The sequence below is a fragment of the Leptodactylus fuscus genome, chromosome 2 (genome assembly GCF_031893055.1).
Source record: "Leptodactylus fuscus isolate aLepFus1 chromosome 2, aLepFus1.hap2, whole genome shotgun sequence".
Lineage (NCBI taxonomy): Eukaryota > Metazoa > Chordata > Amphibia > Anura > Leptodactylidae > Leptodactylus > Leptodactylus fuscus.
In genome coordinates, this window is record NC_134266.1 from 40,158,585 (window position 1) to 40,184,094 (window position 25,510).

Below are 25,510 nucleotides of genomic sequence, written 5' to 3' on the forward strand. Positions count from 1 at the left end.
CCTACCCTGCGCTGTTATTGGAGCAAAAAAGGCGCCAGGGAAGGTGGGAGGGGAATCGAGTAATGGCGCACTTTACCACGCGGTGTTCGATTCGATTCGAACATGCCGAACAGCCTAATATCCGATCGAACATGAGTTCGATAGAACACTGTTCGCTCATCTCTAGTAAAGACATAGAGTGATTTTTTTAGCAGAAAAGGGGTGTTGTATTTGCAATGTATTTAGAAAATGGTGCCCAAAGGTGGATATAAGGATGTGATTCTTGTTTTCTATTATGAACAAATGTACCCATTACACAGTTCATACAGGTCATTATTTGCACAATGTTTTTTTTTATTATATTATTCTTTAAGAATTTTCGCTTTGATATCACTGTCTGTTATCTGTTGTACAAATCACTTCTTACAAGCCTGTGCAAAACACTCCAAAACTAAAAGTATAAAGAATCGATCTGATTGTCACAGGAGGATACATAGAAGACGTGAGTCTCATCAGTCGTAAACACCCTACATAAGCACTGGCTTCTTTAGGTGACTAATACATGAGAATACATTACAGATTACTTTTGTTATTAATGTATACAGGGCAGTGCAAGCTGGCAAAGATTCCAAGATTTTCATTGAATGAAGTAGAGCAGAGACATAGCTGCAGGGATTGTAAAGCACATGATCAGAGTAAACTCGTGATGAACAGTACTGAAGAATGAAGCCTAGAAGTTAGAGTAAATTTCATTAGCATTTCTCTTTTCCTGACTTGCGTGTACGTCTTAAGAAGTCCAGCCATGGCTTCTCCCCGGCTGGAGACCTTCTGTTGTCCCAACAGGGATCCTGCCACTCAGCTAGTGCTAGATTATCAGCCCACGGTGTTTGGCTCTCTCTGCATTGGTAGTGGGCTGGTGAGTTTGATCCTATCTGTTATACAACTACTGCCAAAGACAACTCAAGGTTACAGAAAACAGGGCAGATCCACGTTACCCAAACCGTCTTCATCAAGGATCCTTCTTCTAGTTGTTGTCTGTGACCTTCTCGGATGCTTAGGTAAGAAGATCTACCTTTCTAGTAGCATTTATATTTGTCATTCTTTATACATATGAGATATTTCAATACTGTCGGAACGAATTCATTTAGTGTACTCAGACCATGAAAATGGAAAGTCTAAGAATATTGTAATTGCATTATTACTCGACAATACAATATCTACATTATTGTCACTGAGCATATAATCGGTCACTGTAAAGAAAGGGACATCAGACCTCAAGGAGAGCCCCGGGGACTTTCGAAAATTGAATGACTTGGAATAAGATTATCCAAAGGAATTACATATAAGACTAAAAATAAAACATGCTAAGCATTGATGTAAAGAGCTATTGTGACTTTGTCCAATTTTTTTTGGCAGTTACTAAGTTAAGATAATTTATAAAGCTCTTTAGCACTTAAAGGGTTCACAAATGGGTTAATGCTATAGAGGCGTATGTCAGCATAGCAGTACAAACTCTTTATAACTGAGTTATATAATACTGTATGAATGGACATTCACAGGTTGCACTATAGGTCTGCAAAAATTCACTTATGTGTTTCCTTTTGGAGAGAATATCTCATAGCTTAAAGGGGTTGTCCGGGATAAAATTATCTTTCTACACAAAGCTAAACACCTACCCGTGCCTACCTTCTAACTTACTGTACAAAAAATGTATATTTACCTAGATCACTGGGGCATGATTTTCAGATTTTCCATTGACGTTTCCCTGTTTATGGAAATGGAATGTGACCAATACTAACCCCCACCCCATCATACTTACCTGTGTTCCTGTCTGGATTTTCTGGGCACTGAACATCACTTCCCTCTTCGCTTGTTACTTCACCTGCACAATAGAGCTGGGGAGCAGGCTATAGCTCTTCAAACATCAAGAGGTGGAGGAGCTGGCCCCACAGAAGGAAATGAGCTCACGTGCCCAAAAGATCTGGACAGGAATACTGATAAGTATGATAGCTTGGGGGGGGGGGGGTGAGTTGAGGTAGTTAGTGTGGAAGGGGTAGTAGTGGGTGGGCTAGTTAGGGAAATTGGGAGGGGGTGTGAGAGAGGGAAAACCCTTTAAACATTTTTAGCCAAAAAAAAAAAAACCCTTTGTACACATATAAAATCAGAGGCACACTAAGGTAAGATCCATGGCTTTCAGTTTTCTGGTTGATATAATGGATGGCGGCCTGGATGCATTGGGACATATGTATATATTCATGAGATCTAAGAAGAGCCTAAGGCTGTGAGTAACTTATGTCTATATTGTAACTGATGTCTAAATGCATCCTATTTATTGACATTTGTATTGAACCAAAAGTGGTGGAAGTAGGACCTTTTGTTTTTTGAAGGCCTACATTTCCCTGTCCAGTTTCTCTGATTCCTCAATCTGATATGTCTGGGTGTTAGCTCACCTGTAACGTATACCTCCAGTTATAAAAAAAAACTTTTCTTAAAAGAATAGTACAAATGACAATGTGACATTTTTCACCTATAAGACTTCTCTTCTTGCTCATATCATCACTCACTTCAGGCTGTTTATATAGAATCTGACTATTCATTTATTGCCTCATTCTGTGTGGTGAGCCTTCTCTTGAAGATATAGCAGTGTCAAAAGAGCTCCCTCACTCACAGTGTAGCAGTGTTTAGCCGCTGTAGTTATTTGTACCCCTCAGCCTCCTCCTACCCCCTTTCCATAGCCTTCTATGTAAAAAGTAACTCCACCTGATAAATCGAAAAGAAAACTTATTTCTTTCAGGACATATTACCAAGTACATTTACTTACGCTAGGTTCACACCTGCGTTCAGGGTCTCCGTTCTATGGTTTCCGTCTTCTGCATGCCAGAAGACGGAAACCATAGACCGGGTCCGGCCGTGAGCAGCGGTGAGCGTTTTTAGGCTCTCCGCCGCGAAACCGTTTTTTTTTTATCCGGACACAGAGTACTGCATGTCCGACTCTGTGTCCGGATTATAAAACCCAGTTTCGCGGCGGAGAGCGCAAAACGCTCACCGCCGCTCACGGCCGGACAGCTTTCTCACCCATTCAAATGAATGGGTGAGAGAGCCTCCTGCAGGTTTCCGTCTCCTGCCTCTGTTTTATGCAGGAAACGGAAACCTGAAGTACGGAGTGCCGGCGCAGATGTGAACGAGCCCTTACCTGTACTATTCATCTATGAAAAATTGTTGTATAATTCACAGCATCCTTTTAAAGAGTAACTTTTGCTTCTTTCTTTGACTGAAGACTTGCAGACAGAACAGGTCACATAGAAGTCTATGCAGTGAGGGAGAAACACACACAGGCACATGCTGATACAATAAACAGTTAGCACTTCTATGGGTCCATTCACACAGAGGAAAAGGTGAGGAATTTGGTGTGGAATTTCAGCGCTGAAAAAAAAGCCTCCCATTGACTTCAATGGGTTCCTTTTTCTGCTTGAAGTCAATGGGAGCAGTTTTTTCCAGTACTTAGCATTATAAATGTGAATATAGCTCTGGTGAGATTGAACTACTATAATGTGCTCTAGGATGTCTGTTTCTCATTAATTTCTCTTTCATAGACTTCTATGCAGTGCAGCCTGTCTTCAGAGAATATAGATCTGGCAGTAAATTGAGCAGTTTAGCAGGAGAGGAGCAAATAAAAGGGGATAGAAGCATTTTTCTTTGATGAAACATATTATAAAGTTTCTTATATTCACCTGAACTAAACATCTGTTTAAAAAATAAAATAAAATAATGGAAACAGCAGTTACCCTTTAAGCAGATCTGTCAGCTTCATGTTGTCCTGTGTAAGGGCAGAATATTATAGTCACAGGTGTATACTCCAAGTAGCCAAAATGTCACAAACATATTAATAAACCTATACATAGTGATGAGATATCCCCTACACATTCATGTTTCCAAATGGGTAACTCCAAGTTTGATCATCTTTCTTAATACTACGAGATGCTCATTCCCTTTAAGGGGTGTTCCATCTTGTAAAGTTATAGCCTATCCTTAGGAAATGTCACCACTTTATAACCTCCACAAATCCAGAAAATGAAGGGTCCGCAGTGCTTCTTTCCCTCAGTTGTTTTACCTTGGACACTTGGTTGTGCTGGTGAGGTTGGTCGTCTCTATTTTACTTTATAACTATACATGTCATTTACGTTTAGGTGTGGTACTTCGATCGACAGTATGGATATCTTCACCATCTCTTATCGGAAACATATCACTGAAGAACACTACAGATGTTTGGCCTACTGCTTTTTGTGTTGGAAGTGCAGTAAGTACCAAACTTTTTTTTTTTGGTCACAGGTTGGTGATTATGTTGCGTATGAGACTGTTCTTCGCCATGAAGACTAAAATATAATCCCACAATACATGAATTCCTTCAAGAACAAAAACATAATGAGGAAGAATAGGCCTGCAGCTTTACATGTACAATACTCACGTGTAACTCTAAGTGTAATGGTGCTGATAATCCAGTATACATTTGAAGCAATGGCGTAACTAGGAATGGCGGGGTCCCGTGGTGAACTTTTGACATGGGCCCCCACCAACGGACACCAACGCCGAAGACCTCGACCGACCCCCTCCTATGCATTCCTGCGTGCTCTATTATGCCCCATAGTGGCCCCTTCACACAGTATTATACCCCATAGTGGCCCCAGTGCACAGTATTATCTCCAATAGTGGCCCCTGCACACAGTATTATGTCCCATAGTGGCCCCTGCACACAATATTATCCCCCATAGTGGCTCCTTCACACAGTATTATCCCCCATAGTGGCCCCTGCACACAGTATTATACCCCATAGTGGCCCCAGTGCACAGTATTATCTCCAATAGTGGCCCCTGCACACAGTATTATCTCTATAGTTTCCCCTGCACACAATATTATCCCCCATAGTGGCTCCTGCACACAGTATAATGTCCCACTGTGGACACCCATAAACAATTATTATATATATAATAATTATATATTATATATATATATATATATATAATAATCGGAGACCCGGGGGAATAAAAACATAAAAAACTACTGTTTCTTAACTGTCCCCCGGCTCCTACGCTGTCGGCCTCTGAAGTAGTCCATCTTCAATGACGTCGGACGTCACATGACCCGGGACGCAGGCCAGGTTCATGTGACATCAGAGACGTCAGACGACTAGGAAGGAGGCCTGGCAGGATCGTGTAGAGGTAAGTAACATTATTTTTTATGTTTCTTCCCTTTCCCGGTCTGCCAATCATTATACTCGGGGGTCCGAAAAGACCCCCGAGTATAATGATAGCAGCGTTAGCGTCTGTCACCGGGCCCCTAATATCCCGGGCACTGTGGCAGCTGTCTCTGCTGCTATGGCAGTAGTTACGCCACTGGTTTGAAGAGACCCTTTAATAAATCTAATATACTTTACCTTTCGATACAAGCCTTGAGGCATAGCAAAAGTGTAACAAAAAGTAAGCAGTTTTGAAAGAATACACCCTTATATACCATGACGACACTGTGAACCCCCCATCATACAATAGTTTACGGGGATTCTGTAATGTTCTTTATAATTGTGTATAATATGATAAGAAAAACTTTCTAATATACTCAGCTTTATTCCTTAACCATGGAACCCTCTTATGTAATAACTACATTTTGGTTTAAAATTGGCGACTTTGATGATTTTGTGACGTTCCGTTAATGTTTAGGAACCGATGTGAAATGAAAAATCCCATTGACTAGTGATGTTGGATAATTTTATGAATTGGTTGTATTTCTGCTGCAGATGTGGATACAGCTGTTCTACAGTGCGAGCTTCTGGTGGTTGTTCTGCTACGCTGTAGATGCTTACCTAGTCATTAGAAGATCTGCTGGAATAAGGTATAATACATGTATTCACAATAGTCACCTGGTCATACAGATGAATGGCCTCCATATTCACTTATTAATGCTTCATATAGACGTATATCCAAGTGGACATGGCAAATGTTGGAATAATATTAATGCCATTAATGATTAGTTACGTAGAAGGCACTCCTACATTTTGTCACAATTTCCTATACACATATGGACACTGGCAGTCATCTTTACAAACCCATTCAGTGAATGGGCTTTAAAGCTGACCGCCGGCAAGCCATCCCCTGTCCAGTTTCCGCCATAAACCCCAGGGCGGACAGCGATGGTAGTGTGAACTCAGCCTTAGAAAAGGATTTGAAAGGTCAGCAGTTTTATTCTCCTAAACACATTCATAAGACGTCTGAATGAGCCGTATAGCTGAAATAGATAGCCATGAAAGGATTTCCTTCCCTCAGCGAGCGGCAATCTGATACAAGGTCACATTATAATATCATTTCATTTGGGAAGTCATGCTATCTTTCACACATTATCCACATGGTACAAAGACATCGTTCTTACGTTCTATGGATGGCCGTAGGCAGAACGAAACTCGTCAGTGTTTCATATGAGTGATTGCGAGACACTGATAGGAACATGAGCTCAATATATCTGCAATAAAATTACGGAGGAAGAAATTAACATATTCAACATGGAGAACACTAAACTGGAGCATGAAACCAGATAAGTGCCCTAACCTCCTACATATGTGACAACCATGAATATCTTATCATGGAGGACGTAAGAATAGAAATCGAGTTTATAAGAATGCAGCAGTACGGTCAGGGCTACATTGTGATGTTTGTTAGGCTACTCAATGATTTTAACCATTAAGCTACAGAATTGTGCGTAATCTTGTGGACTGTAAAATGTATCAGTAGTGCTACAAAAAAATTTGAGTGTATGGTCTTAGGATGGGTATAAAAATGCTACCGAATCGTAGAACCGGGCAGAAGATGACCGTTCTACCCAGTTCCACTTATTTAGCACCACCAATGTCTATAGGACAGAGCTGATGAACCTAATCCTCTATAACACATGACATGTGATATGTGAGCACGTTAACATTACTGGTAGCCACACTGCCCTGTATGGATCCTTGCAGACAGACTCCCTCAAATGTAACCCTGATGACCTATCCTAAAGGAAAGGCCATCAATGTTAGAAAGGTCAAAACCCTTCTAATATAAGGGGATCTCATTTGTATTAGAGGCACCTTAATTTGGGAGGACATAGAATATTCTGGGTGACCGGAGGCACTCTAGGGGCTCCGAAAGAAGGTGTTCCTTTATGTTAGAGGGAGTGTGTCATATAATTTAGCAATACAATTATTTTTTTACATAGCTAGTTGACTGTAACTCTGTGCACGGGACATAGATCTATCCACCTGGTTACCTCTGTGACCTCTCCTGTTTTTTCTGCCAATCTTTGTCTGTGTGTATAAGTCCACTTTCCTAGCCACGTAATGCCGGAGCAATGTTTCAGTTTTCTGTACCATTACATGCTGTTTGGATGCCTGCTGTATGCTGTTCTTCCTTCTGTATGTCTAGTTTGTTGGTATTTGTATTGTATGTCATGACTTCATGTTCTGACTTTTGTCTGCTGAGCTGAGCTCACTTGCCTGTCATGTGTGGATATGAATGTCCTTCTGCCTAATATAATGGACATCTAACCTTCTGCTTTGTATGTCTGGACTGCAGACTTCTGCCATGTATGTATCTCTGCTACCTGTCTTTGCCTCCGGCCATTTTGCTCTGCATATTTGGCATTTCTGCTATCTGTCATGACTAGAGATGAGCGAACAGTGTTCTATCGAACACATGTTCGATCGGATATCAGGGTGTTCGCCATGTTCGAATCGAATCGAACACCGCGTGGTAAAGTGCGCCAAAATTCGATTCCCCTCCCACCTTCCCTGGCGCCTTTTTTGCACCAATAACAGCGCAGGGGAGGTGGGACAGGAACTACGACACCGGGGGCATTGAAAAAAATTGGAAAAAGTCATTGGCTGCCGAAATCAGGTGACCTCCATTTTAGACGAATAGTGGATTTCAAATCCGGGTCATATGAGAATGTGAACTTTGTGACTATGAGACAGGGATAGCTGTACAGTCAGGGATAGCTAGGGATAACCTTTATTTAGGGGGGAATGTTATTAAAAATAACTTTTTGGGGCTCTATCGGGTGTGTAATTGTGATTTTTGTGAGATAAACTTTTTCCCATAGGGATGCATTGGCCAGCGCTGATTGGCCGAATTCCGTACTCTGGCCAATCAGTGCTGGCCAATGCATTCTATTAGCTTGATGAAGCAGAGTGTGCACAAGGGTTCAAGCGCACCCTCGGCTCTGATGTAGCAGAGCCGAGGCTGCACAAGGGTTCAAGCGCACCCTCGGCTCTGATGTAGGAGAGCCGAGGGTGCACTTGAACCCTTGTGCACCCTCGGCTCTGCTACATCAGAGCCGAGGGTGCGCTTGAACCCTTGTGCACACTCTGCTTCATCAAGCTAATAGAATGCATTGGCCAGCGCTGATTGGCCAGAGTACGGAATTCGGCCAATCAGCGCTGGCTCTGCTGGAGGAGGCGGAGTCTAAGATCGCTCCACACCAGTCTCCATTCAGGTCCGACCTTAGACTCCGCCTCCTCCAGCAGAGCCAGCGCTGATTGGCCGAATTCCGTACTCTGGCCAATCAGCACTGGCTAATGCATTGTATTGGCGTGATGAAGCAGTGCTGAATGTGTGTGCTTAGCACACACATTCAGCTCTACTTCATCGGGCTAATAGAATGCATTGGCCAGCGCTGATTGGCCAGAGTACGGAATTCGGCCAATCAGCGCTGGCTCTGCTGGAGGAGGCGGAGTCTAAGATCGCTCCACACCAGTCTCCATTCAGGTCCGACCTTAGACTCCGCCTCCTCCAGCAGAGCCAGCGCTGATTGGCCGAATTCCGTACTCTGGCCAATCAGCACTGGCTAATGCATTGTATTGGCGTGATGAAGCAGTGCTGAATGTGTGTGCTTAGCACACACATTCAGCTCTACTTCATCGGGCTAATAGAATGCATTGGCCAATCAGCGCTGGCCTATGCATTCTATTAGCGTGAACTGAGTTTGCACAGGGGTTCTAGTGCACCCTCGGCTCTGCTACATCAGATTGCTACATCTGATGTAGCAGTGCCGAGTGTGCATCAGATGTGTAGTTGAGCAAAACTGACTCAGCACTGCTAAGTCTCTGCATTCGCATAGGAATGCATTGGCCAGCCTTCGGCCAATCAGCGCTGGCTCTGCCGGAGGAGGCGGAGTCTAAGGTCGGACCTGAATGGAGACTGGTGTGGAGCGATCTTAGACTCCGCCTCCTCCAGCAGAGCCAGCGCTGATTGGTCGAGTTCCGTACTCTGGCCAATCAGCACTGGCCAATGCATTTCTATGGGGAAAAGTTAGCTTGCGAAAATCGCAAACTGACAGGGATTTCCATGAAATAAAGTGACTTTTATGCCCCCAGACATGCTTCCCCTGCTGTCCCAGTGTCATTCCAGGGTGTTGGTATCATTTCCTGGGGTGTCATAGTGGACTTGGTGACCCTCCAGACACGAATTTGGGTTTCCCCCTTAACGAGTTTATGTTCCCCATAGACTATAATGGGGTTCGAAACCCATTCGAACACTCGAACAGTGAGCGGCTGTTCGAATCGAATTTCGAACCTCGAACATTTTAGTGTTCGCTCATCTCTAGTCATGACCTTCTGCTGTGTATGTTTGACCTCTAGGCTTCAACCATGCCTGTTTTCTCTCTTGGCCTCCAGGAATTCTGCCATGTATGTTTCACCTCCAGGTCTTTTGCCATTTATGTATCTCTGCTACTTGTCCTGATGCCTTGCCTTGGATACCTGTGTAAGATTTGGCCCCTGACATCTGTATGTTGTGGCTTGTTCCTGTTTGGTTATATTCTATGCATGCATGTTGTCTACTATATACTCTGTATTTACTCTATGATACTTCCATAGTCCCTGACCTGCCTGCTCTACTATCCCCAACACCAGAATCACTATAAGGGTGCATTCACACGATGTCTTTTGGCACGTAATGTGGCACGTAGACGCCGCGGGAGCTTTTGCGGGCCGCATACGCTCCCATTGATTTCAATGGGAGCGTGGATTGTATACACGGCGCTATTTTGTGGCCGCCGCAAAATCACGGTCGCAAAATAGCACCGCGTATATGATCCACGCTCCCATTGAAATCAATGGGAGCGTATACAGCCCACAAAAGCTCCCGCGGCGTCTACGTGCCAAAAGACATCGTGTGAATGCACCCTAACAGGTAACAACATGGTGGTCCAGATATCTGGATGGGGGATAAAATCTGAATATCAGCGAGGGTACTAAGACAACATCCTTAGGACGGGTTCATACGGGAACATATGGGAGTTTTTTGGCCCCAGAGGCTGCCTCAGAATCCAGTTCAAAAAACGGCTAGCTGCGACTGGATGTCGGTGCAGTGCATACAGTGCACCCACATCTAATCGCGGCATTCCGCTCTGGATTAGGCCCAAATGAATGGACCTAGTCGAGACGGAGTGTCGCGAGGCGGGAATGTCGCTTAATTTTTCAGTTGTTTCCCGCTCGCGGAAAAAGGAATTGTCTGGCTCCCACTGAAGCAAATGGAAGGCGGTTTTTTGAGCAGGATTTTGACATGGATTCCACGTCAAAATCCTGACCAAAAAACTCCTGGAGTGTCTCCAAGCCAAATCGGGTTTGGTGACTTGCTGTCTTTGACTGGTCAGTACGCCGCTGGTTGCAGATATTATTCCTATACTGTATGTGTAGTAGATGGGGAGGTTTTGACACTTGATATACTGCTGTTAATGTGACTACTGGATCATAATTCAATGCTAATAAAATATTTAGAGGCCTTCTTTTGTGCTATAATAAAATAAAACAGGATCTTATTATCTTTGCAGCACCATTGTTCTTTACCACATGATGACATGGGGTTTGGCGATTTTACTATGCGTAGAAGGTGTTGCAATGCTCTACTACCCTTCAGTATCTAAGTGAGTATTAGCATAGCACATGAATTATTCAGGGCTGGTGCTGACTATGAATATAGAGAGAAAATGTGACTCAATTCTAGATATCTCTTTTCTATGATGCCCACCATTAACACAGATTATGCGGTATATGGGAAGTTGTATATTTACAAATGGCTGGATACTGAACTGTCAGTCTGGATTAATATTAAGCCTTTTCTTCATAATCCCAAACTCTACTTTGATCCACTGAACTAAATCAACATTTAGTGCTAATCTCTGACTCTTGTGAGATCTGGCTCTGTACTATTTACTAATATACTAAATCACAATACATGTTCTACACAAGATGTCTAGCGACCAAGTACACAAATGCTAAGGTATGAACAGGTAGTAAGTCTTGCTTTATGGAGAATACAAGTATTTACCAAAGCAGACTTGTCAGGAGAGCCTACAGGTCCTCTAAGATGAAGACTACTCAGTGCATTATGGTTAGCCATATCCCAAAAATGAGCAAGAGGCCTTAGCATCTGCCTTACAAATGTGGACCAGCAGTGGTTCTGATGAGCCAAGTTTAGATGACCTTATGATATTAGGCACTATGCTATATGATATTATTTGTGTTTAGATATTGATAAAGTAGTACAGTATGTCAGCAGCATCCATACGTACTTGATATCTTGACATTGGGGACTGACTTGATGGACAATGGGGCAGATTAATTAAGACTTGTGTACTCCAGTCTTAATAAAGATCTTGTGCAAGACAACCTTGAAGCATCAGGAGACTCAGATTTCTTAAGAAAATAGGCCTACGCCAGTGCATCATAATGGAAATCTACGCTAGTTGGGAACCGGTATAGATTTCCTATATAGGGCTAAAGCCCCACGTTGCGGTAAAGCAGCTTTTTTGTTGCAGATTTTGCGGCGTTTTCCTGAGCCAAAAGCAGAGTAGATTTATCAGAAAGGAGAAGTATAAGACCTTACATTATATATTCACATTCCTTTTGTAGTCACTCTCAGCAAAAAACAAAAACCACAGCAAAATCTGCAACAAAAAAAGCTGGCTTTCGTCAACGTGCATGAGTTATAATGAATATATAATTCGGAGTCAACCCGTCCCTGGCCACCCTACTCTTCCCTTATTTGCAAAAAGCAAGGTGTGACATAGGGAAAGGACCACGTTATCACTTATTTGTGCCTGAAACCTAGCTTAGGTGGGTTTTAAATTCCCGCAGTGTCTATTACAATGTTTCAGAATTCTGAAACATTGGGCTCATTTTTAAGTCCTATAGACCCCTTTAAGAGTCTTTGTTATTAGAAGGGCTTTTACACAAACCCCCTTATGTTCAAGGTCTCTTTGGCCCTTCACCTAACCCTTGAAAGGTAAATACAAGTGATTCATTTCTACATAAGATGCCCCTAGGCTAAGCTGCAAAACACAATTGAAACCATTGTAAGGCTCAATTTAGGAGGAGGCATGTAACTGAGAAGAAGGGATTCTGTTCTGATTGATAGGCACGTTCCGTTAGACCAACATTCCAGCCAAAAATGAAAAATCAGCCGTCACATAGTGTTTATTTGTGCTGCTTACCTTTACATTGGGAAGGCTTTGTGCTCCCTGTTGTATGATGTTACTGCAGTTTTCTACACTGTAGCTGATACTGTATTCCTACAATATAACTCTTCCAAGGCAGACAAGGTACCGGCTGTATTCTAGTTACCCTACCATATACATGCATAAAACCAAGCTCTTCCCTCAACGTCTGAAACGTGTTTAATTATGTCCATATTAATGTAACGTACCAAACAATGCAGTCACCTAAAGTTACATCACTATGTACTATATGCAGCAAACATACTGTATGCCGCAGTCATATAACACAATACTATATAGTTACACAGTTACATGAGCCTACCATTGTATTGCAAAACACAGATCACTATATTTTACACTAATACAGTTGTGAAAAGGTATACGGACATATACCAGCCAAATATATACCAACCAGACACTCTTTAGGTATTTGTCCAGCCATTCGCACTGTATTGGTATATCAGATTTACATAACCCACGCGTATAGCTGCAATGTGATATAAGATAAGCATATCTTTGCATAGCCTTTAGAAAGGCTATTCCAGACATATCTTTTATTCATTGATCAGCCCCGTTGTCTTTTTAATTAACTTGGTTTTCTTGCTATGCAAATTACTTATCAGGGAGCACTGGAAGCCTACTTGCTGTTCCCTGAGCACTGCAGCATCATCAGCCTTACCCGGTTCTCACCGCCATCTTCATTACAGATGATCAGTCTTCCTCCTACAGTTCTTCATTGCTTCCAGAGCAGCTAGTCACATACAGCGCATGTGTGAGATTTTAATCTTGCTGTACATGACTAGCTGCTCTGAAGGAAGCAGAGAAGAGAGTGTAGAAGGAGGGATCACCTGTAAAGAAAGTGGTGGTGAGAATTGGGGAACACTGATGATGCAGCAGTGCTCAGGCTAACGTGAGAAGGCTTCCGCTGCTCCTTGTACAGTAATTTGCATATCAAGAAAGGCAGGTTAATTGAATGAAAGGTATACTTGGAATAGCCCTTCTAAAGGTTATGCAAAGATACTCTTATTTAAAAATCCCCTTTAATATGCTATATGTATCCCTTGTAGATATAGAGGACACTATTTCAGTACTCTGTATACATGTTTCTACATAAACAATGTAAGATAAATTGTCTCATCTTGGTTTTTAGCTGTGAGGAAGGTCTGGAACATGCAATTCCTCATTATATTACTACCTATGCGCCACTTCTGCTTGTCATGGTAGCCAACCCTATACTCTTCAGAAGAACTGTTTCCGCAGGTAAGAAACTTATAGTTAGGTTTATTTTACTATTCTACTATATTACACTAAATCTAGGTTCACACCTGGTTTCTGTTCTTTCTGTGCACTTGGGGAGCCCAAAAATGGAAACCCAATCCGCTTAAAAAAGGTTACCTGGAAAATGCAGAGAGAAAAGATCTGCATGTATTTACATGTATTTACAAGCCTGGCGTTACTCCGTGTGAAGGCAGCCTGACAGTGTAATAAGCAATATATGGCAGAATCTACTTTATTTTTTGATAAGAGAGAAGATTTGCTTTTAATTGACTACTGTCCATACTGCAGAACGTTATATAGCAGGAGGAGCCGAGTATATTGATATATAGTTTTTTTGGAAGAAGATTCAGTGTAACTTGTGTACTCATTTATGTATTTGCTCTTGTATATTTGATTGACTCTTTATTAGAGATGAGTGAACACTGTTCGGATCAGCCCATCCGAACAGCACACTCCTATAGAAATGAATGGAAGCACCTGTGACACTGACTTTGCCGACGGCCGGCCGGCGTCACAGGTGCTTCCATTCATTTCTATGGGAGCGTGCTGTTCGGATGGGCTGATCCGAACAGTGTTCGCTCATCTCTAATATTGAACCTTTTCCCACAAAACTCCATGTGACATTGTGGAGCCCAGTGCAAGACTTTTATGAGTATGCTGCTGACATGAAAACGAAAACTTTTACTTTTTTCTAAGCCCTGACTATTGTTTCTTTCCTATGTCTTTTCATTGTTCTGATCCTGTGATGGTTTCAGTGATGAAAGAAGCCGAGCTGTGCATATCCATACTGAATTATATTGTTCATGTATATATCATTATAAGGAAAATGTTTGTTTTTGCACCGTGTTAGCCAGTGGGTAGGAAATATAAAAATAAAAAAACTTGAGAATCTTCAGTAATTGATACCTTTTTTAATGGCTAACTCATAATGATGACAGATTACAACGTTTCGAAGCTCTTCTTCGGCTTCTTCTTCAGGTATATCTAAAAATAATTTCTCAAGGTTGCATATTTATGTACAAAAGGACACTAGGAGTAGAATACCAATAAGCTTCTTTCTCCTTTCCCCTCTCCCTCCTAAAATTTTACTCCTAGTGTCCTTTTGTACATAAATCTCTGCTCTATCGTGAGAAGTCAGGGAGACAGATCTATCAGTGGTAGCATAAGTTGTATGGTGTCTGCAGATTGACTGGCATGTGATCAGTTCCTTTTGAGGCCCCTCTCATACACCGATATTTGGGCTAACCTATAGATCGCATGTGTGGGCTTTGTTGCCCGATCAACCACTACTCTCAATTGAATTTACAGCATCACATCAATTTATAGAATTTACCAATGATTTAACTTCCTCTCTGTTATGGGATCTTCTCTGGTTGTGCTTATTCAGTCCTGCTAAGTGCCATGTGGGTTAAGTGTTTCATAACTGGGATTTTCATGACCTTTATTTTGCCTGGTGAGGATTTTTTTTCCCATAAGTGGAAGAATTGTCCTCTGCTCTAATGTCTAGATCAGGGGTGCTCACACTTTTTCAGCATGTGAGCTACTTTATAAACTGACCAAGGCAAAAGATCTACTACCCATTTCTTGTGGGTGGGCCCGGGGTGGGCCTGTGGGCGGGGCGTGTCTGTAGGCGGGGCCGGCATGCGGGTGGGGTCGGGCAGAGCAGGAGACGGCGGCGTTCTGTGGCCGCCCAGGGATCCCCGGTGTCTGCTTGTTCACAGCGCAGGCTGAGTGTTATCTCTGGACACTGGCAAGCTGGGGCTGCGGCAGCTCCGCCTGCCAGTATCCGGAGATGACTCTCAGCCTGCGCTGTGAACAAGCAGCACCCCGGCTCCCTCCATCCCTAAGAGCGGGGAGCGCGTCATCCCCCGGAGCTCCTGCTGCCCGGCCTGCAAGTGTCCGGAGTGCTTGTTCCCAGTGCAGGCTGAGAGTCGACTCTCAGCCTGCATTGTGAACAAGCAGACACCGGGGATCCCTGGCTGCATCCCGCGATCGACCCATACATCCATTGCGATCGACTGGTAGATCGCTATCGACGTATTGGGCACCCCTGGTCTAGATCTTAGAGAGAGATGCAATATACGTAATGCACGCATGTATGATTTCAGCATATTCTTTATGTTTTACCAGTTGCCACATTATTAAAAGGAAGACAAGGAATATATACAGAGAATGAAAGGCGCCTAGGAACTGAAATTCAGATACGCTTTTTCAAGATCATGTTGGTTTTCATGATATGGTAATTGTTGTCTGTTGTTTGTTAGAATGAAGAAGGAAAGTTACTTTGGGGAGGTTTATTAAGGTTACATTCAGATGAGGTGCAAAATGGTCGTTAAAAAAAACTGTTTTGCACCCGAGGGGCACCAAAGGTTTTCATTTGACTGTATGGAGAGAGCCATGAAAATGAACAAAAATAGGACATGACCTATATTTTGACAGACAATTACAAAGCACCGTCAAAATAAGAGTCATATGATTTAGTCCCCATTCACTGACATTGAATTTAATGCTGCCGTGTGACATCCATTAAAAAAATGGACTTCACGCGGCCCTTAATCACTGTTGTGTGAATGTAGCCTAAAACTGTTGTAAGAGGGAACAATTCATGACATGGAAGCCCTGGCTTAGTCTCCGAACATATATGTGAACAGGGACTTATATTGAAGGATTGCATACTGGAATAATAATATACTCGAGTATAAGCCAAATTTCTCAGCAGTTTTTTTTTTTTTTTTTTTTAAGGAGGAAAGGGGGGGGTCTATGACCAGCCGCAATATCAATGTATAGAATCTACCATAAAATAGTTGCGAAAAAATAAGCTTTAAAAAATAAAAGTTCTAAAACACTCCTTTCCCTAGAATACATACAAAAATAGAAAGTGCCCGGTCTACTGAATATGGGGTATCTGCAGTGCTCCTCTTCTGTCGGGAAGGGGTTAATAGGAGCACTGCAGATACCCTATATTCAGCCAAGCTGAATTCCAAGTGGGGGGGGAAAACCCCAGTCCTCAAGCTCAGGGAAGGAGCAGACAACCAAAACACCCCCTCCCCTTTCCCAGCACCTACTGCACCCAAAAACCCAGCACCCATTATCATTTTTGAAATTTTCCAGTAGCTGTTGCATTTCCCCCCTAGGCTTATACTCGAGTCAATAGGTTTTCCCAGTTTTTTAGTGGTAAAATTAGGGGCCTTGGCTTATATTCGGATCGGCTTATACTCGAGTATATACAGTAATCTGAAAATACTAATAGCCTTGTGAAATAGACTCAATATCCCAGAAAAAAAAAATCATAATAAAAAAAAAAAGGCTGTATTCTCTAACAGACTGTTAATGCAGTTTCTCTTTATCAAAAGCTTTGTGTTTGTGGTCAGGACAGAGAATAACTGATATAACCCTTCCACCACTGCTGACATTAATATCTTTTTTATTATCTTTTTATCAGTTGGTTGTCCAATATTATCAATGAGAGCCTTTTGTTCTATTTGGAAATGCAGCCAGACATAAATGGAGATCGGCTGAAAAATGTCAGGAATGCGGCGCTTATCACATGGTTCATCATGGTAAGCCGGCCATGAATTCACTCAGCTCCATTCTGTGCTAGTGAAATATCTGCTGATGTCTTCTGAAGACGCTACTCTTCTATAGTTAGTAACTTTTCAATGTCACGCAGTGTTTTGGTGCACATATACTTGTATACTAATTCCCTATTTTCTTCCTCTTAGGGTATACTGAATCCAATGCAGGGATTCCTGTTTACCTTGGCATTTTATGGATGGACAGGTTGGAGCATTAGCTTTAGGTCCCATCAGAAAGAAGTCCCATGGGAACCTCTGTCCAGTTCATCTGCTGTAGAGTCTGCGCGTAATGGCGGGATTGGTTCCTTCCTAAACTATCCTGGCTACATCCAAGACCCAAAGAAGACTGAAATGGAGAATAGCCAACAGACTGACGAAGCGCTAAGCATGCTTTCTGAAGGTAATGGGAGAATGGCTGAGAGGATAACCAGAAATTCCCCAATTTACCAAGGATGGTAGTTATTCACATCTATAGCATTATCCCAACTACTGATAGTCAGATGAGTAACCGAAAAAAATCCTTAAGATAAGAGATACATTGGAAATAAGTGTCATTACAAACCTGCACGTATAAGGAAGTCATGATGGCTTGAGCCACCACACATTAAACTTCTCATGCCTCACTTTCCTGGTGAATTTTGCATTCTCTTGTCCACTTCCCATCTTCTATTATATAATGTTATCATTCAGTAATAACATTATACTGTATAATATCATTTCACAATGTTAAATAAATACTAAGAAATTTGTAATAAATGCACAAAAAATAAAAAGCCCATCAATTCCTTCTTTAACATTCTGTTTTCCTTTGATTCTATTCTGTCTTATACTTGATCAAGACCTGAGAAACATGCCTCCCGTACTAACGCTTCTACGGTACCAGTTGTATTATCTCCGTTTTTGCAGTGTGATGCTAGGTTCATGGGGACCTGAAAGACTGAGACCCTATCCAATAAAAAAGCGGTTACAAGCAGAAACCTGCAAACCCCATAAAGTATAATGGGGTACGTCAGATTCAGTTTTATATTGAAACCAACTGAGAGAAAAGTCCTCCTTGCCTGCTGATTTCATGCGGATTCTGCAGCGGAGTTTATGGAGACTCCAATGCCAATGTGAATCCAACCTGAGATTGGCCCTATCAATGGTGGTATTAGACTATGAGTGGCAGGGGAAAGTGCTGGGGTCTAGGATGTCAATGTTGTAACCAAAGGCATCACTTGGAGCTCCTGGGGCCCGGTGCAAAATTTGTAAGGTGGCCCCCATTTACCATATGCTATCTATAATACTGGTGTTTACTAATATTATAGAGATGCCTTTGGACCTCCTAAGGCTTCAGGGCCCAGTAACGAAGGCTATCCAATCAATACACCCCTGATTGTAACTACATAAGAGATAGGATTCACACATTGTGGAAAATCAGGTTGAGAGAAGAAATGACTGAGAACTGATTAAAAATAAAAACATTGATACAGACATTGCACATGAGATTTCAGAACGCAGAAAGTTTTTGATTTTTGGCTGGAGTCACACTTTAGCATATTCATAATAGAACTACTACAATGTAATGATGGTACACCATAATTCACTGAAAGTGTTAGATTCTCATTAGGGTTGAGCCGATCTTGACTTTTCAGGATCGATTTTGAAATCCGATTTCCGATCATTTTTCATTCGAACCCGATCTCGATCCCAATTCCGATCCCAATGTAAGTCAATGGAATTTTTTTACTAATCGGAGACCGGATTTTAAAAACAATCCTATTCACTATACAGCATGGAATCTAACAATTGAACGCTTTAATTGTTAGAATCCACGCAGTGTAGTGATTTTTTTTTAATCACTAAGTAGCCAGAGGATTTTTTTTAATCCTCTGGCTACTTAGTCCCCCCTGGTGTCCACTTACCTGCAGAGATGGCTGGTCCGGTGCCCGGTGTTCTTGTTTTTCTTTGCCTCACTGCCCCTGCATCCCAGGTTAGGAGAGTGTGGGCGGGTACAGGGCAGGGAGATGTGACATTTCCCCTCCCACACTCTCCAAAGCCACAAGCTCCGCCTTCTTCCTAGCTCTTTAACACTATCCTGGGAGGCGGGAGCAGCGCCCGACACTAGAGTTTTAGACACAAGCCATCTACACTTTAATTCTGAACAACTCATTATTGTTGGATGGACAATCATTCAATAGTGTTCATATATATAGTATATACTCCACCCATATATGTGCAGCAAACCTGTATCTGCAGTAGGGTCCCCTCCAATCCCCTACTCTTTTATATATGCTGACTTTTGAAGGTTGGCTACAGAGAATTAATGCTGAATTATTGAAGTCGGTACCAATTCACCTATGTACTATTAGGAAAGCTCATTGGACCTCAGTACTGTGCGCATCTAGATGATGTAGTCAGAACTGAAATTTGCATTTGTACCACCTTACAGGGAACATATCGGCTCCTTTTTAACCTCCTCTAACAGCTTCCATCGTCTACAGAAAAATAACTTTTATTCTCTATACAAATTAAGAGGGAAAGTCATCAGGAAATTACCTATTGCTTCCCATTTTTATATTAAACATATTTATAAAGAATTATTTTGATGTTTTATAATTTTCCATGTTATCTATCTATATATATTTTTTTTTAAATCCTAAAAATCTTGCAATTTCATCTCTTGCCACTAAGCCTAAAATTAGTTGTGACTTTCTGTCTCCTGGGGTCATGGCCCTATTAATTTATTTCCACGTGGGGCTTTAGCCTAAAATATATTTAACATAAAGCTTGATTAAAAAATTCTCTTTCTGGTGGTACATTGCAGACTATAGACCAAAAGGACTGACTTTTATGAATCCGTGTAGAGCAGTTGTAGGGAACGTACAGCTCTCCAGCTGTTGCAAAACTACAACTCCCAGCATACTTGCTCTGCTGTTCCCATGGAAGAGAATGGAGCATGTTGGGAGTTGTAGTTTCACAGCAGCTGGAGAGCCGAAGGTTCCCTATGCCTGGTGTAGAGAATAAACTGATGGCTTTTTCTAAAAAATATTCTTGTAATGCTGATATTAGAATATAAAATATACTTTAAGAAAATCTGTACCATATACAAATAAACGTTTTTAAAAATACCTTGATGCCTTTCATTTATTGTACATATCTAAAGAATAGAGATGAGCGAACGCTAAAATGTCTGAGGTTCGAAATCCGATTCGAACAGCCGCACACTGTTCGACTGTTCGTACGGATTTCGAACCCCATTATAGTCTATGGGGGGAAATGCTCGTTTCAGGAGTACGCAAAATTCGATAACATTATACTTACCAAGTCCACGAGTGACGGTCGGGCTGGATTCTCCTTGAAGTCTTCTCCCGGCGCAGCGCCCCCGCAGCGTCTTCCGGATGGAATTCACTCTGCCTAGGCATCGGGGCCTAGGCAGAGCCGACTGCGCGTATTTCGAATACCGTAGTATTCGATCGAACACCTACTTGATCAAACACTACTCGCTCATCTCTACTAAAGAACATTTAGACTGAGGCCCCATGTTGTGGAAATGCAGCTTTTTTTTGATGCAGATTTTGTTGCGGTTTTTTGTGCCAAAGCCAAGAGTGGATTGAGCAGAAGGGAGAAGTATAAAAGCTTCATAGAGATTTCCCATTCCTTTTGTATCCATTCTTGACTTTGACCGTAGCAAAATCTGCAACCAAAAAAGCTACGGGGCCATAGTCTAAAGAAGTTATGCTGAAAAAAAATATTGCTGAAATCTAATGTGCTTTTTATCACCCAACCACCACCACTACTACTACTACTACTACTACTACTACTACTAATACTCTACTACTCCTATTACTTTGCTCCTGTTGCTTTATGCCCTTCTTTTGCATGGACGGTTCCACTTTTGGCTCTTTAATTTCTTTCAAAGCACTTAGGGTATGTTCACACAGCAGAAATGGCAGAGGAGTTTGAAGTAGACTTCATTTACACCCCCCAGGCTAAAGCCACAAGTAGCCAAACACAGCTAAGAAATGTTGCGGAAAAAAAACAGCAAAATCCCATTGCGTATTTTTCCTTTTTTTTTTTTTTTTTATTGAGTCCCCCCCCCCCCCTTATTAAATCTATAGGGAAAGCACTTGCTAAAATTGACATGCCCTTTTTATCAAAAATGATGTGTTTTTGAAACCGCAGCTTTTCCGCACTTCTTTTTTGTGGATGAGATTTGTCAGAATCTTATTGACTTTGCTGGAACTGTAAAAAGCAACTTTTTTTTGCTGCCTTTCCAAAACAGGGAAAAATACTGCATTTCCGCAATGTGGGGCCTTATCCTCAAGCTTTCCATTGTGCTACGATTTCTGTGGCTGAATCCACTGCGGAATATGCAGCAAGATCGAGCACTTTGTTGCATGTGAGCTCCATGTTAAAGTTTTTTTCTGTCTCACGAAAATTATATAAAGTTAGTACTCTCATTTTTCGATTGAAGTTTCCTAACAATAAGCAACAAGATATAATCTGTGGGGAAGACCATCAGTACTTCGGGAAAAGCCACTGCGGCAACGAATCATGGTTCTTCCTGCAGAGCTTTCCACAGAGTTTTCCTCTGCGGACTTTCTACTTCAATTACACCTATCGGGATATCACTGGCGTTTCCGTAGGTATAATTGACATGCTGCTATTACCGAAACCGCAACGGTTGTGGAAATTGCTGTGCATATTTTAATGCAAAATTGGGATAGGATTCGTGACATGCCCATCCAGTTGGCTGTGCCTGTAAAATGCCACTCCCCCCCCCCCCCCCGTGGTGTTTCTGGCCTTAAAGGTCTTTGGTGAGCTTTTAAATTTTTTTTCCATGTTATTATCTATACATGTTATTATCCATCTTATTATCTATGTTCCGGGCCCTATGGTTGTGAGGGCCCCCTCAGCCGCCTCGGATCGAGTGGGACAGTCCCACATTTCGGGTGATGTCCAGGCAGTGATTTCACCTCTATCTGTGTCCTTAGGAGACCCACTTTCAAAAAGTTTGCACAGGGACCCCAATACATTAATACGCCCATGATTGTAGGGCCAGTTAGTGACATAGTGAACTGACCTTTTTTGTGTTAGAGTACAATCTTGTTGCCAAAAAAATTACCTTCATCTATATACAAATTAGGGAGTGGGCTTGTCTGCTTGGGGCATACGTTTATACCTGTAGTCAACACCAAGTGCCTCCTCCTAAGATTGCCAGATCCTAAAGTGTGGCACCCACAGATGAAATATAGTTGTTCTAGGCAGATATGCACTTAAGGGCTAGTTTACAAAGGCACAGAGGGGGCGGATTATGGCACGTAATCCACATCATAATCCGCCCCCTCACAATGGTGGTCTATGGAGACCGTGGGCTGCCCTCTCTTCAGGCGGATTCCATGGCTCGTAGAGCCGCAGCATCTGCCTCGTGGCAGCAACCTCCGGAGTCGGCCCATTCATTTGAACCTACTCCGGAGGGGAAAGCCGCCACTCTCTGAAGCCGCAACAGTCGTGGCAGACAGATTTCAGCCAGAGAGTGACGTGACTCCCCGCATCACTCTCGGTGACAAAATCCGCCATTACACTCCTCGTGTCATCTTAGCCTAACAGCTCATTTGCATTTGGATTACAAGTTGATTTTCTTGACAGCAAGACTACATTTTGGCGCAAAAAAGGTTTATTCACTAAACCACTAGCTTATAAGGGGATTACAGGTAATTTTGGTTTTGGTAGACTTCCTATAAAGGGGTTTTCATTTGGCTAGGTCATTGGTTTCAGAACAGTAGGGATGTGACAAACCCCTCACACAAAGATATAAAGTTTTCTATAGGGAGAAAGTTTAAAATAAGATCTGAACATACATTTTACTTTGGACAACCTAAAACTTACCAACGTAGACAACCAGCTGTTTCCCGCTCCCTAATATTTACTATCGCAAACATAAAAGCAGATGACATAAGATAAGAACAATCCAAAGATGGGTTTCCTGAATATCAGTCTCTTTTGTTTTTGCTAGGTTCTGAAGCTAGTACAATTGAAATCCACATATCCAATGAAGTGCCAGATTTTCATGACATTGAGGCTGACGATGAATCAATGGAAAACTAGGACTTCAAAAACATGGTAAAATGACTGTAACTCCCAACCAAAGAATGCAGATCAAGTCATGTTACCATCAAATCACAGGATTGTGTCAAGTACTTGCACTGGAATTTATTCCACAAGGAAACTGGGTGCCATGATGGTTGAAGTATTGATAAATCGGGATATTGGGACACATTATCTATCAATAAAGTTTTTGCTTTCAAGATATTTTGAGTAGTTAAGATACAATGGGGCAGATTTACTATTGTGCTTACAACTTTCTCCTGGAGCACAATGGGCAAAATTGTTTGACTGTCATGACAAGTGGGTGTGACCTTGTGTGAAAGGGATGTGGCTAAAATGCAAAATGGAAATGTGCCAAATTGCACCAAAATTTTGGAGTAAAATTCTAGTCCCTAGTAAGCAACTAATAGGTAGTATAAATTGTGATCAGGCAGTCTACAAATGCTCCAGATTTATTATCCGGCATCAGTGACTGTGATAAATCTGGACCATCGTCAGACTGCCTGTCTATGTTTGGACTAAGTGTTAGTAAATATGGGCCACTGTGTAGGGTGAAATCCACAGAAAAGTCTGTGGTAAAATCAGCAGGAGTTTGGATTTGTGGGAAAATCTTAAATGAATAACTTGGCCATTCATTGACATACCCAAACAGCCTTAATAACAAGTGATATACTGATGTAGCCATCTTCAACTTGAAATTAATAAGTCATAACTAGAGATGAGCGAACAGTAAAATGTTCGATATTCGATATTCGTCTCGAATAGCCGCTCAATATTCGACTATATATCGAACCCCATTATAGTCTATGGGAGAAAATGCTTTGCTACAGGGGATCCCACCATTCAACTCAGGAGGGTCACCAAGTCCACTATCACACCCCAGGAAATGATGCCAACACCCAGGAATGCAACTGGGACAGCAGGGGAAGCATGCCTGGGGGCATCAAGTACTTTTATTATGTCGGGATCCCTGTCACCTTGCGATATGCTGGAGCGGACTTTTTCCCATAGGAATGCATTGACCAGCGTTGATTGGCTAGTGTACAGCATTCGGAGTAGTTGAGCTGAGTGCACGGCCCGATGTAGCAGAGTGATTAACCCCCTCCCTCTCACCGGTGTCCGCTTACCTGCTGCTCTCTGTTCTTCTTGGTCCGGTCCTCTGTCCGGTCTTCAGAGCGCCCTGCCCTCCTCTCCTCCGACTAGTATTATAGAGAAGGCGGGGCTTAGGAGAGTGTGGGCGGGTACTGGGCGGGGAGACGTCTCCCCTCCCAGTACCCGCCCACACTCTCCTAAGCCCCGCCCCTCTCCCGACTAGTATTATAGAGAAGGTGGGGCTTAGGAGAGTGTGGGCGGGTACTGGTCGGGGAGACGTCTCCCCGCCCAGCACCCACCCACACTCTCCTAAGCCCCGCATTTTGTATAATACTAGTCGGGGGAGAGGGGGGCAGGGCGCTCTGAAGACTGGACAGAGCGTTTCTGCTCTGGCCTGCACCACTTTGCCCACGTTGGCACGATATTCCACGAGAGGCGTAGCCTGCGAACGGCGCTAAGCCCCACCCCCTCACACTCAGGCAGAGAGCAGGCCTGCTCTCATGCCTGTGAACGGTGCTAAGCCCCGCCCCTCAGCCAAGCCCCACCCCCTCTGTTAAGCCCCGCCCCTCCCGGCGGGGGGGGGGCGGCTTTCTCTCGTTCGCTTCGGGCGGCGAGAGGAGCAGGTTCACCCCTGCCCGGGACATATATTTGCCAAGACTGTCTCGGAAATTTAGGGACTGTCCTGCAAAATTGGGGACTGTTGTCAACTATATGTACAGTCAAAGAGAGTCAATCACATGAATGTTGTCCAGTTAGCATCCGATTTTCACAGCAATTCCTCTCGGGTTTATCAAAAGAGAAATGTTTTACTAGCTGCAGAAAGCTATTGCCATCCGTCCATCACTCAATGTACAAAGCTTACAAATGTAACCCCATCACTACCCTTCTCCAGAAAGCTCATCTGGCCAGATCCCTCACGACTAGACAATGGCCACCTATTGTGTATTGTATATCAGTATTCTTGTGTCCTGTATAATGAA

General features: G+C 42.7%; 1 protein-coding gene across 1 annotated transcript; it reads left to right on the forward strand.

The window, feature by feature from the left end:
- Positions 1–703: 703 nt before the first annotated feature.
- Positions 704–23,599, forward strand: GPR143 (G protein-coupled receptor 143). Its single transcript, XM_075263653.1, has 9 exons — positions 704–1,037; positions 4,167–4,276; positions 5,768–5,862; positions 10,831–10,923; positions 13,646–13,755; positions 15,904–16,012; positions 17,216–17,333; positions 17,496–17,748; positions 23,347–23,599. The coding sequence occupies exons 1-9, from the start codon at positions 782–784 to the stop codon at positions 23,436–23,438; spliced, it is 1,236 nt and encodes a 411-aa protein (XP_075119754.1). The 5' UTR covers positions 704–781; the 3' UTR covers positions 23,439–23,599.
- Positions 23,600–25,510: the final 1,911 nt, after the last annotated feature.